Below are 14,191 nucleotides of genomic sequence, written 5' to 3'. Positions count from 1 at the left end.
CTAGAAAAATATTTCATATCTATTTATAAATGAGAACAGAAGATCTATAATAAATAATTAGAAGAGTCTCTCTTATCTCCTAAGAAATCTTATCATAATTAAATTTTTTTTATTGATTGATAATCATCATCAAAATCTAATTAAATCTATAACATATTTTATCTAATTAGATAAAACCACAGTATAACCGAAATATGAATCAAGGAAAGGAAAGCACCTAGCAATTCAACTTTCAATTACTTTCACTTTGGGAACTCTGATTACCTGAAGATACATCAATCACAAGCAATTAGATATTTGTCAGTCCAACCAAGCACCAATATCAAAATCAATAACTTGATACTAGGACAGATATAGTGTATTTATATTTACATTATTATTTGTTTCAATGATACTGAGCAGTAGTATGGATCGATATACCTGTATATCCAAAAAAAAAAAAGTGTAGAAGTGATTTATCGTGGAACAGCATCTTTTCAAATTCAAGAAAAACTCAAGAAACCTTTTACCTGCAGTAAAATCTTGGAAGGGCCAAATTCTTGCAAATGTTTCTTCCATGCATTGCTGCCCAAGATAATTCAGTGTGTATCATTCAGGTGAGCAATCCTGTCGATACCTTTAGCTTGACTTCGGAGGTCATAAAGCTTTTGCTGGTGGCAGCTGGACTCCTCACCACATGAAGTTGAGATGATTGGGACATGGTAGCAGCTGGACTCCCCACCACATGAAGTTGAGATGATTGGTACTCCATCGGTGGCTTGACATGGTCCAATCCACCTTAATCACATGGAAGAGTAACATAAACAAGTCAGAATGTTAGGTCAAGGTAATAGTTGCAAAATTTCTCCACAGCAAGCTATGCAATCAATCTATTCATCAATAAGCAGCCAAATTGCCGACAGAGTAGTCCTACTTCTTACACATTATTCTTGCAAGTGGCTACAAGTAAATGAGAAATTATCTATGAAAGAATATTTGTAGTTGAGCAGGAATTACTTTCTAGTCACAATATCACCACCAGAATCTACCAGAAATCACATATTCAAGCATCTAAACAAATAATACTATCATTCAGCTGTTTGTCATAGATTAATCCATATGAGTTACAAATAATAACCAAGAAAAAGAGAGTTCCATGTATAGCCCATACAAGCTCAACTTAGTACAGTGTAGAAGTAACAAAAAAGAATGCTGCCTTCGAATTGTAGATTAATCCATATGTTGTACTGCTTGGATTATATCTCTAGTGGGAAAACATAGCATGCACAACATTAACAAGCACGCAATTCTTCACACCTTGTAACATGCACCAATATTTCCTTCTGGCTCCAGAAATTGACTGAGATATCTTAGTGTGTAAAAGCTAGTTGTTTACGATAGCATAAAACAGAGTATTGTTAGAATAATCTTACGTGCTATTCAACAAAGTATATTTTAGTTCATAGATCTTAGTATACATTATTTCTTCACCAATAAATACCAGAAGAAAAAAAACTGTGCAAATTGAACAAAAATAACAGAATGACCAAGTCGGCGAGCTACCAAGCAGCGAGAGAGAAGAGAAAAGTAATCCAAAAAAGAATGATGTGAATCCTCATTATTTGCAGTTGGTGTCCTCACTCATCATCTCCTTGAAGCTCTTTGCTAACCAGATTGCAGTTTCTCTAGGAGACACCTTATACTTCCCGAATGGCCTTAGAACTACAGCAAGTTCCTCCAACCTATTGTGCTGCAGAAGATCTGCCGAGAGCTCTAACAAACCTTCGAGTGCCTCTGCTCTCTGCCTAAAAGATTTTACATCTAATGTTTCTTTAGCGAAACCTCCTTCTTCCTTTGAACTAAGCAATGACTCCGACGAAACAGATCCAACGTTTGTAGACGTTGGTCTCACAGATTCTGAGCTGTTTGGTTTCTCCTTGATGATGCTGCCTTCTGAAACATTCGATTTAATACGCACAGAATCAACAAATCTTGGTGGTTCTAGGTTCTGTGAGATGTTTCTCATATCCACCTCTTCCACCACATTTAAGAGTCTCCCAGGATCCATGTTTTGGATGCCTTTATCCATGCTCTCCGGCACAGGCTGGTCACTGCCAACGCGGAAGCTGCTATGCCTTATAACATGAATGACATCTTCAAAAGCTGGGGTTATATGAGGTGCTTCTGGCCTTTCCAAGATCTGATTTGTGATTGGCGCCTTCTCCGCAGGTATGTTCTTTGATGATGCTGGAACAAAAGGTGCAATGTCTTTTATGGATGAAAGAAGCTCTCTGACTATAAACTTGTCATCACCAACTCGTTTCACAATTGGATTTTGGTTAGACTTGCTCATAGAAATATCATCTTTGAAAACAAACTCTTGTTCCGTTCCGGATAAGGACAGCTCTAAAACTGAACTGGAGGTAATTTTATCATTTATAGTGCTCTGCTGTAAGTCCAATGTATTGATCTCTAAGTTTGGAAAAGGTCCACTGTCATGCTCTTGACTATCTGCAAATGAATAATCAAGCCTTGAATGTGTGCAAGAGGAACATTTTGTCGGACTGGATTCTGAAATTTTAGCAGGTGAAGATTCATCAGCACAATCATCCGTGCAGTTTGAGTACAATTTGCTCTGCTCCTTAACCCTTGCCATCAGATAATCTTCAGTATGAACAGGTGGCACCTCTAAATTATCTTTATTAATCTGCATTCCTTTAGAAGGACTAATAGGAATCATCTCAGAATCTTCCATCAGGCTGATGACTTGCCTGGGGCTGTAGATTTTTTTGTTTGGACTAACACCTGGCTCCTGAGTTAATTTGTTCGAAGGACTCTTGTTCCCGTTATCCACAGGACTTGGATTGTCAACTCCAGCAGCGTTTGGAGCAGGGAGTGTTGGCCTTCTGGTGAGGCTGGGTGGTAATATCCTTTGCCTCCTCTTAGGAGGAACATTGTCTTCCAGAATATGCTTAACAGGATCAGTCCGTGAAGCCTCATCATATCTGGCTTTAGTTTTGGGAGAGGATTCAGATACAGGTGACTGCAACATGAAAATTTGAATGATAAATGGAGAGAAACAAAGAAATTTGTCAAATGACTACTGGGAAGATTATCTTACCAGGTGCTTAAAGCTCTGTAACCCTTGCACTTGTTTTTCAGAATCACAAATGTTCTTGATTGGTTCATCAGGTGGCGCTTCTGCATTAGGCTTTGGCTTCGAAAAACTGGCACCAGTGGGCTTGGACACCTTAGGTGATTGCTCTGTACTACTCCTATGGTTGGATGCAGCAACTACTTTTACTCGACTTGCTCTCACAGGAGAACTGCTTTCTCTAGCTTTAACACCCTCTTTAAAAGCGGTCAGCATATTTTTGGAAATTCTTGGTTGCCTGGACTCAATATTTTGTTGCTCATCAACTTGTAAAACTTTTGATGAATCTTGTCTCTCTTTAACAATTTCAGAGATTTCAGTACCACCCCTAGCATAAAAAGGGGAATTACTGTTATAATCAGAAGCTACCCCATCATCAGTTGAAGCAGTGTCTGGTTCAATTGCCTTTTGGTCCCCCTTCATTGACAGTTCTGATGTATATTTGTTGCTCGACTGCGAACTCTCCTTATCACTGCCTGAAATACTGCTACTTTGGCTTTCGGACATATTACTCTGACCTTGCAAAATTGAGATGGGCTTTTCTAGTGATTGTGACACATTTGAAGGATCAGGGCATGGACGTTGTTGACTGACATATGGTTGCAAACATGGATGACGTAAAATTTCAGATGCCTGATTGGATTCAATCATAAAATAATTAGATGATGTTGTGGAACAACACTAGATACACTTTGTTAGGCAAACGCAAAAGAAATGATAGCTTGCTTATTATCTGTAAAAGTAACTTAAATGGCTTACACTTGGCCGATTCTCTGGGTTCTTTCTCAACATGGTTTTGATAAGAGTTTTCCTGCAATAACAACAGAAACATCAGTTTTCCTAGTCAGTTTGTCTCAAACATTCTACTTATATTTATGAAGAACCTAAAGCTCCGAATATCTGCCATAAAATTGTGGACAATTTTGCATCAACAGCAGTAGAATATAATATAGCAGAACCTGTTTTTATCAGAATTATTGCACATAAAGTATCTACCACATCATCTAAAATAGCATCATCTATCTCTAGTACAAAATTTTCTACCATTATCATTGGTGAATCTGGGAGAGGGGTGAACTTATTAAGCAGCCATCAAAAGCACCTGCAGTCCATATACACACAGACAAGGATTTCATAATTGAACAGTCCATGTAACCAGCCAAGCCCATACCTAAACAGCCCATGCAAGCCCACCAAGTACAATTCATAATCTAGGACAATAAATATTAGCAAAATTCGAAAAACAAACTAAGTAGATACATTTAACTAAAAGTATTATTACTTAAATGCAAACTGCTAATGATGTTGAGATTGAAGTTTGCTCTAAATAATTTACTCAAGGTTAGGTCACCCAAAAACATAATAAGCACTAAGTTAATAATTGATAAAGAACTAATGCATAACAATTAAATACTTAATCCTAGATAATGACATAGTTAAACAGTAGGAACTAGCAAACTAGTGTTAAAGGGTTCAATTGATTCAGTTTTTAACATTCCAAAACTGCATCAGATACTTTAGAAAGTGGATTCAAAGAACCAGAATTATTACATGCATGGAGGGAGAACCACACTAATGGAATGATATAGTAAATCCTTTGGTAAAGTTAATTTATGATGAACAGTTGCTGTGATGATGTTAGTGAAAAGGAATACTTACAAGGAAGAAGAATAACATGCAGGTAAAGGACCAATAGATGACCGGTTAATCTTAGTAATCAGTCCAGCCATATCCTGCAATAATACTTTCAAGAACTATTACTTTAATACTTATAATTTTCACAAATATGCGAGATATAAATCAGGTTGAGTTAAAACCTCTGAGAGCCAATAATATTAAATGAAACCAAGGAGCCTGAAAAAGAAATTTGTTTAATCTGATACCAGATGGACTTACTATTTGTGTGGGTCAAAGAGAAAACAGGTTCTATCACCTACAACTGTATGTCTTTGGTTGACAGTAGGAAATGAATAGTTCCTTCAATCATGTTAAGAAGAACTAAAAGAAGCCTTCAGATTGTTTGCTCTTGTTGAAAGCCTTGGTCACACTTTTAATTAACTCTGTTCGAAAATCCTTAAGATGCCAAAAGTGAAACAGCATATGTTTAGGTGGATAAACCAGATCTAAAGATGGTCACGACACTATCTGTATAACATAAATGGATCCTGCCATCAAAAATGATAAGGACGGAATAAGAATAGTGACTAGGCTCTGAGATTCTTAATAGTAAAGTGCAATTTTAATTTCTTAAACAGCACCCTAAATTTTTGGGCATGTCTTGCCGAATCTGGATGCCTAAACTTTAGGAAGTACATATACAATGGTAATGGTAAATATGATGGTTTATCTGAACCCGATAAATCTTTAAAGAAGATTGTGGAAGATGTGATTTCTCATTGTAGAGAAGAGGCAAATTGACAACCATTAATTGAAGTAGTTCCAGCCATGAAGAAACTAGGGAGAGGATAAAATTCAGCATCTGCAGTTTCGAGCATTCACAGTTCAGCACAGCCGAGGATTCATCATGAGGTCATAGAATTAATACATCAGTGAATTGAACCACATCATTACCAATGAATTAATAAATGGTGCCACAAAAATACCTAAAACTAAAGCTTTAGACAATTTAAATGCTGGCAGGAGAATTTTAAATAAAGGGCAAATAATCTTTGCAGGCTTTAACATTCTAACGATTCACTGGGAGTATAACCATGAGGGTACCTATGATAATTTAGAACAGTTGAAGGGATCATAAAGGGATAATTGCAACTTTGATGTGGTAAACATGAAATTTGACTATTTTACAGGGTACAGAAACAAATTCCCCAAAATTTAAATATCACATCAATATTACTTTTACAACAGTCCACAAAATAGTGTAGATGGTTGAATATGCTAGAAACTTACAAAAGCTTTAAAAGCAGGTCGATGAGCAGCCATCTCATACATACAGCACCCTGTCCAACCAATTTTCTTAAATCAATGATCTAGCTTATTCGATGCATTTTGTATGACAAATATACAACAAATACATCATACCTAAAGACCAAATGTCTGACTTAAACCCATAAGGAATATCTGCAAGAAGCTCCGGGCACATATAATTGGGGGTTCCAACAACCTACAGAAGAAAATAAACCCAATCATAAAACTTTATTGAAGACAAAGAAGATTGACTCATGTTATTGTAACATATAATTAAAACAACCTGGCAACCTGTAACTCCCACCAACTGGTTTAGGTATGTGGAGGACTAGAGATTCATTCACCTACCTCAATTAATTGTATTTTTAGAAGGGGTTTTAATAATAGTAGGTCTCTTCTTTATATTTTCTCCCAGTCATTAATGAACTAAGGTATTGTTTCTGAATTTCTGTACATCACATGATGGGCTCAAAATTAAAGTGAAGTAGTACATACAGAAGAAGCCAAATCATCTGCTTTTAAAGTTTTAGCAAGTCCAAAGTCCCCTGAGCATGAAACACACAGGATAAATATTAAGGCATAATACAGAAGAAAGACAATCCTAATTATGTAGTTACATCAAGAGAAACTAACCAAGGCGAACATCCTGATCCTTGGTCAAAAATATATTTGAGCACTGCCAAGAAAGTGCAAGAACATACCAGCATAAAATCAGTCAAACAATATACCAATTTGTAGAGAGAAAAGAAAGCATCTTCTTCTCACAAACCTTGATGTCTCGATGCAAAACGAAGTTGGAATGCAAATACTCAACAGCTAATAGCAGTTGAGTAAACCATTTCAGCAATTTCTGGTGAAAAAGAATTACTATGTCAACAGCCACATGGTTTCCAAACATAATTACAGACTTATGAAGAAACATGGCATTACCTCCTCTGGAAAGTATGCTCCGTTTGATCTCTTCATCAACTCAGCCCTATAAGACACACCACAGCTCCAAGATAAACACCAATACCATGATGCCATCCAAGAAGGAAAATGGAACATAAAGACGTAACAGCTAGTGACTTACATGTCTCCACCTTCACAATAACCCGTGACGATGCAAACATAACAGCCCTGCATTAGGATGGATTAAGTATACATGAATTACCGAAGTCGAAGTACATATGACTTCAAGCAACTTGTTTCCTTACCTTCTCCACCCAAGCTTCCTTGAACTCAACAGTAAAAGGGTGTTGAAGTCGTGCAATCAGAGCCATCTACACTCAAATTTCCACGGTGTTGAGAAAATTGTTCACGACATACACAAGCTAGATAATTAACTCATCTGATTCACAGACCTCTTGATGAGCAGACCTCCGGCACCGCTCTGTTTGCCTTGCAAGACGGATTTTCTTCATAACATACCTGACGTCCAAAACCCATAAGCAATTAAAAGATGATAGATAATATAACGGTGATTCGCAACTAAGCAGTGAGGAGTTGGCTTGAACCTACTTTTTCTTCTCCACCTTATGGTTTACCAGAATTGCGGCACCAAAGGCTCCTCGCCCAATCTGCTCCAGGATCTCGTACTGATCCATTCGAGACTCCATAAACTCGATCTAGAACACTCCACTTTCTTGAATCAATCGAACCACCTAAAAAATATTCAACTCCCTCTCTCGGTCCTCTGACAGAGGTGCTTGCTCCATGCCCGCAATCTACATTTCACTACGTCTAGATCCAGAGACTACGACCAAAACAAAACCCGAAGCGCTCGACCTCATATTCACCTTTGAAGAAGCTAAAGACGAGCAGATTCAGATCGATCAATCCTCATCTGCGTCATTCCGCTGTCCCAGTGACATGACGAGACGATCCTCCTACGCTTCCCGAAACGAAACCAGCAGGAGCTAGGGGCGCGATTCGACGTCTCGACATCCCATCAACGCACCGCCTACTGCACCCCGCACCATCCGAAGCTCCGGTTACCAACGGCGATCTCGGACTCCAGGGAGAGGATCGGACGGCCTCCGAAAGGGAAGCCAGGCAGCGATCGAGGATCGAAGAGGGAAATGCGGGTTGGGGTTCGGGAGAGCGAGAGAGAGAGAGAGGGGTTTGCGGCAATCGCCTCCCGTTCTTTTCCCCTTCTTATTTGGTGTCGTCTCCGAGTGACTTGAAGTCAGGAGGAGTGAGTAGTTCTGTCGAAGGCTTAGGTAATTGAATTGAAAGGGAAGCAAACTGACAAAGGGAGTAATAGTAGTAGTAGCTGTTAACCGTTGTTGATTGAATATTTCATATTTATTGTTATTATTATTATTTTTCTTTTTTTTGGTTAGCAGTTTATCTCAACGATTATTTATTTTAAAGGTAAAATTATTGGATGAATTTTTGAATTTTTTTCTCATTTTAGGCTTTTCAATATATATATATATATATATATATATATATAATGTGATTATTTAACTAGTAGTTGAAATCTTAAATAATATAAATATTTTTAACTTATTATATGATGATTAATACAAGAGATACGAGCGAAAAATCTTAATATTTAAAAATATTATATCTTAAAAATCAAAATCGATCTAGCATTTGAGCATCGTAAGAACACTCGAGTAGGAAATGATTACTTATGGATGAAATAAAAAAACTTGTCACGATGTGGAGCCATCGGTGTGTTACACCTTATATGCACTATGCTATGATTCGATTTTGATTATGTTGGGTCTTGAAAAAGACGTAAAGCCATTTGAGTGTGGGAAATTGTAACACCCAATTAGTCTCACATCGAAAGTAGACAAAAAATAAGATTACCTTATAAGGTTTGATGAGTGTATTATAATAATTTTAACTTAAGTATTTACGTCACTAGTTTGGACCAAACGGAATTATAGACTAATTAATGAGCTTATATTTTTTTTATTATCATTTTAAATAAAAGATGTATCAACTAGTATTCTTCTTAATTATTATTTTAAATAACATATGTTATTTAAAATAATAATAATCGTTGCATGCTTTAGTGATCATGTTGGATAGTGTGGAAGTAAAAAAAGGAAGAAATAAATAAAATATCTGTAGTTCTTTACAAAAGGATTGAGACTAAAAATCTTTTTTATAGTACAATTTGTTTCACTGGTAATGATGATGGGAGGATCAAATGACAGACTAATTTTGATAGGAAGAGAATTAAATGGATTTCAAGCATCAGAATCTATCATTTTAATTATTCTGATGACATAAAGAAAAATAATTGTCGTTATCAAACCTCATTCAGTACATCATCACATTATATATAATATTGCAATGATGTGAAACAAATATTTTGAATTATTTGTCATGACATAAGGCATTATAATTTTAGGAATTAAAGCTCACGACAACTTTCTTTTAACTTTTATATATTAAATAAGTGGGTTTTCATCAACAACTAAAGCATCTTTGGGTATGGCAACAAACTAGCTTACATTGGATCCGAATGCTTGTTGATTGAGATATAGATGCATGGTAAGAAAATAAATCCTTAAATTGAATTTGTTATGGGTTTAAGATGAAATATATTAATTCTTATTATTACTATTAATATATAATGGTAGATCACCTTTTCAAATATTTATACATATTCTATTGAAATCATAAATAATTTTGATATTTATTTTCTTGAAAGGATGTAACATAAAATTATAACTAGTTAATGGTGAACGTCTCTCGAAAATAAAAAGTCTTTATAATATCACGCATCACATAATTTGTTCTAGTCGATTCTTATAAAAAATTATGTAAACTAACAAAGACCCTTTTTATTATTATGTTACGGTAAAAAAAGATTCATTAGAAGTTCCAATATTAAGATTTAATTGAGTTAAGAATGAAAATATATTTAGAGATTACGTTACATAATGTTGGTTCTATGATCATTGTTTGTTGCCTACTAACCTACTGTATACAATTAGTGTATTAGTATCTCTCGATTGACTAAGTTTCATATGTCGAATCTTGATTCAACGAAAAAAATTATTATATAAGATCTAAGTAGATTAGTATATAAACTGAATTTATTTTGAGATAGGAGGAATGTCAAAGGTTGTGTTATTATTAATCATGAAAATTTTTGCATTTCATGAACTAATATATAATTTCCCCTAATTTTTTTGTCTTCTCTAAGATAATATTCTCCTTGAAGAAATCATCTAATGTGTGCTTATGTTAGACCTAATTATTAGCCTCCTAATAGAATCATACAAGGCTTGTCATGCATCTTCATTATAGAGAAGAAAATTTTATTTAGATTGGTCCTACAAAACAAGTGGAGGGGAAAATAAAAGAACCAAATAAAAATGTAGAAAATAGTACTACAATTTTTAAGATCCTTCATCAAAATTGACTAGCCAACCACTTGGTTGGCCAAAAAAATTAGGTTTAATTGATTAGATACATTAGATGTGGACATCCCAAGCCATTGGATGGGGAGTTCCCCCTAACAAACAAATTATCAATCCATTTCATTTAGCTGCCCAATAATGAAAGTCCATGTATATTCCTATATGTAGCCTTTTATACAATGATATGATGGGATTGATACTATTATCTAGTCATAGATCTATTTCAATTTTGTACACATATGATTTTGAAAGTGAAAGGATGGTTATGATAATATATGAAAGTAGGCATGTATATTATTATTAACTTGAGTTTAAAAGTTTTGATATCATAAAATTAACATAGTAATTTCCTCTAGATAGATCATGATTATTGATTTTAGATCGAAAAAAATAAGGAATCCAAGTAAGAAATTTTTTTATTAATTTATTACATATTTATCAATTTTATTATGCCTTGATTTGGGATACCCCATGTAGGGCTAGATGGATAGATAGGTATGCATTCTTTTGTTTGGTTGGTGGCTTCATGTGAGAAAGTAGCATTGTGATTAGAAAATCCTTGTAAAGTGTTCAATTATGTAATGATGGGTCATTATTGATCTTATCAATGAAGTATTCATCATGATAAGAAAAGATAATAATAAAATATTTATTAGTCAAATCATCACATAATAAAATACATTATTCTTAAGTCACCCACATGCATGATCTCCTCATCACAATTAAAGAAATTTAAAAAATAAAAATAAAAGACTTTATATCTTATAATAAATAAATGAAATCCAAAATTAAGAGAGCTGTTTGAGATCTTCATAATTAAATCATAAAATTGGTTCCATATTAATTGATGATCATTGAAAAGTATTTTTTTAGTTCTATTATTAAATAATAAAACTCGATATAGATAAATTAATGTGTAAGTCATCCAAATAATTTTGAATAGATGAAAGTATTCATACATATCATGATTAACGATAGATCTCATCGGACTATATCATCGTAAAAATTCAAGACAATGGATCTGATTCGACAAGATCCATCGTGCTTAATAATAATCATTATAATATTTAACATATTCTTGAAAGAAGTTTCCTCTAATTAACATATTGAAATCATTAGGATAATAATTATTTATCATGATTAATTGTTGATGGGGATGGAAGGTTCTTGTACCTTATGTCGGCACTACAAAAGAGGCATCCCAACATGGTGTGTCTCATACACTTTCTGCATGTTTAAATGGTGGAGAGGGAAAGTAACATTTTGATTTAATGTATCTTTCTAGCTATAAATGAAGAATGATCCTATTCGAATTTATAGTGTTTTGGGTCATATAAACACCAAATCCAATTTACAAGCATCCTAATCTGACTTATTGGAGTCTGAGTAATCTGAAGATTTAGAAAATCCAACCTATAATAAACTAAAAATTACAATAAATAGGTGATAATTGGACTCTACTCATTCCTCATTATCATTAACTATAAAGGTTCAAACTCTCAAGATTTAGGCATAAGATCCAAGAAAAATTAAAGCTTACTGCAACAATGGTCAATCATTCTTAAGGCACTCATGAAAAGCTAAAGCTTAACGATGGATGACTGACTGTCTCCATGAATGACATGATTTAATCCTCTCTTTCCTTCTTTTTGGTGCTCCGTGGTGTCATGCGTGACACATATAGGTAGCAAAAGGATAAAGCCTTGCATCAGCACAAGCCTCTTCTTTTATTTTCTTTTACTTTTATGTTCATTGAGAGCCTTTTAGATCATGAAGAATTTATGTCTACCTGAATGCCAAGAATCAAGTAGCTGAAATATGATGGATGAGCAAGTTATGAGTTGCCAAATCTCACCAAGGAAAAGTACCATCAAGTAATGGAAGTGTATGTGAGTTTACATACATCATCAAGAGAGAAAAGGACTTACACTTGTGGATATGCAATTAGTTGGAATAGTTTGGATATATTGTGCATTAGATTATAAGTTTAGTTCCTTATAATCCATTTCAAAGCTGCCTTAAATTTTCTCTTAATGAGAACATCACTCTTGCAGCTACACATATATCTTCCAACCAAAAAAATATTATTTAGTAGAGAATTGTTGGACAATGAACTACCACCTATGAGACCAGATAGGTGAAGATGCACAATCAATGAATCTTTATATCTCTCTCTCTCTCTCTCTCTCTCTCTCTCTCTCTCTCTCTCTCTCTCTCTTGTGTTCCCAAACCACAGTATTTGTCAAGGAAATAAGTTGCTGAAAGATATGGAAATACCTTTGTAATGTTATCTATCTGTTGATATAAGTTTCATTTATGCAATGACCACTGTAACAAGTTTCTTGGGAATGTCTAGATTTGTTGTGGGGTACATATGATGTTTAGATTTGAACAAAATCAAGACTTCAAGATATTCCTCTCACATATTAGAAACTACATTTTGATGTCAACCAACTCACAGAGAAATGCCTGACATATCAATTAGAATGAGTTGATGGCTCTTCTTGTTTGGTCACATCTTCTTCATCAAATCCATGCTCAGATGAATCCAAGATTTTGACCTAATTTATTGTCTGAAGCTGGGGATTACATCCAAGTATTTGGATGTTAAATACTGTGTCAATGTATCGCGACAAAAATATCTTTCTAAATAAAACGATTAAAATAAGACCTTCGAACTTAAACTTTGTCGATGAATAGCACAAGAGAACAATAGGATCAAGAGTTCAAATTGACCTTTTCTTTTGTTGACATTACAATTTTATTGTGTGAGCTTTGATTTCATGTTGATGAGTCATGAAAATTGAATTTTGCTGCATGATTAACTAGATTTCAACAATTATGAATATTTTATGACATACTAGAAGAGGGTGTAATGTTGAAGCCAAAGATGAACAAAGAGACATATATATATATATATATATATATATATATATATATATTGCACCGTAGTTAGAAAATTTCAACATGAATTTTCTAAATGAATGTTAATGACAATGGCATATGTGTCAGATTTTTTAACACTTAAGGGAATAAATATGCTACATAAAGCTTGCAATGACAAATATGTTGTTCACAAACTTTAACAAATATATTTTTACCTTGTAATAAATCATATTCACAATTACACCTCATCTTATTGATCATGATATGGACAAATAACCTCGAAGATAATCGGTAAATATAAATCAGGTAAAAGATACATCAAGCAAGCATGGGAATTAATGGAGCTTGATTTGGAGCATTATATTTCTTTGATATGTTTGTATGATAATGTTATTGCCTTGGCACCATGTTGACAAGAGAGGCAATACTGTCTAAAGGTGTAAGTTCATCAAAAAGGTTCATGCGAGTTTCGGGAGAATGACTCGAATGGAAAGTCAAAGTGACAGACGAATCCCCAAAGTATTTCTGCACTGTTGAAGAGAATCTGATGTCGTCCAAAGGCATGTCTTCCCGAGTGCTTTGTGTCTTCCCGAGTAATGCCTTAGTAGTATCGAGGTCCAATACAACGGTCAACGTCGTGCGATATCTTGATCCAATCACTTCGATGCTTAAAATAATAACATGAAATAATAAAGAGGATTTAGTAGAGCTTACAATAATATAGATAGAGTCGGCTTTCCTTTATTTGGTTTGGGGGTTTGACTTTTATATCTGAGCGGTTGGTGATGTGAAGTCAACGATGAGTTAGGGTACTCTTTATCATATTTAAGAATCATTAATGGTGGCTGATGAGCATGTCATCCGAAGGATAGTGTCA

The 14,191-nt window shown here is 34.6% G+C and overlaps 1 protein-coding gene across 2 annotated transcripts; it reads right to left on the bottom strand.

Annotated features, from left to right (window-relative positions):
* Nucleotides 1-333: 333 nt before the first annotated feature.
* Nucleotides 334-8,243, bottom strand: LOC103990755 (serine/threonine-protein kinase Nek5). 2 transcript variants are annotated; one of them, XR_010498199.1, is made up of 16 exons: nucleotides 7,559-8,243; nucleotides 7,402-7,468; nucleotides 7,255-7,320; nucleotides 7,131-7,177; nucleotides 6,989-7,034; nucleotides 6,828-6,908; nucleotides 6,692-6,734; nucleotides 6,554-6,603; nucleotides 6,173-6,254; nucleotides 6,041-6,090; nucleotides 4,793-4,866; nucleotides 3,893-3,944; nucleotides 3,101-3,766; nucleotides 1,543-3,022; nucleotides 510-777; nucleotides 334-420 (listed from the first exon to the last, which is right to left on the bottom strand). XR_010498199.1 is itself a non-coding variant. In XM_009410010.3 (14 exons), exons 1-14 carry the CDS (start codon nucleotides 7,654-7,656, stop codon nucleotides 1,598-1,600), a joined length of 2,847 nt encoding a protein of 948 aa, XP_009408285.2. In that variant the 5' UTR covers nucleotides 7,657-8,243; the 3' UTR covers nucleotides 1,395-1,597. The 2 variants fall into 2 exon arrangements, 1 of the variants encoding a protein (XP_009408285.2); XM_009410010.3 differs by lacking the exons at nucleotides 334-420; nucleotides 510-777 and having other exon boundaries at nucleotides 1,395-3,022.
* Nucleotides 8,244-14,191: the final 5,948 nt, after the last annotated feature.

The sequence above is a fragment of the Musa acuminata genome, chromosome BXJ3-7, assembly GCF_036884655.1.
Source record: "Musa acuminata AAA Group cultivar baxijiao chromosome BXJ3-7, Cavendish_Baxijiao_AAA, whole genome shotgun sequence".
Taxonomy (NCBI): domain Eukaryota; kingdom Viridiplantae; phylum Streptophyta; class Magnoliopsida; order Zingiberales; family Musaceae; genus Musa; species Musa acuminata.
Note: the sequence above shows the minus strand (reverse complement) of the source record. Positions and strands in the feature narration are given on the sequence as shown.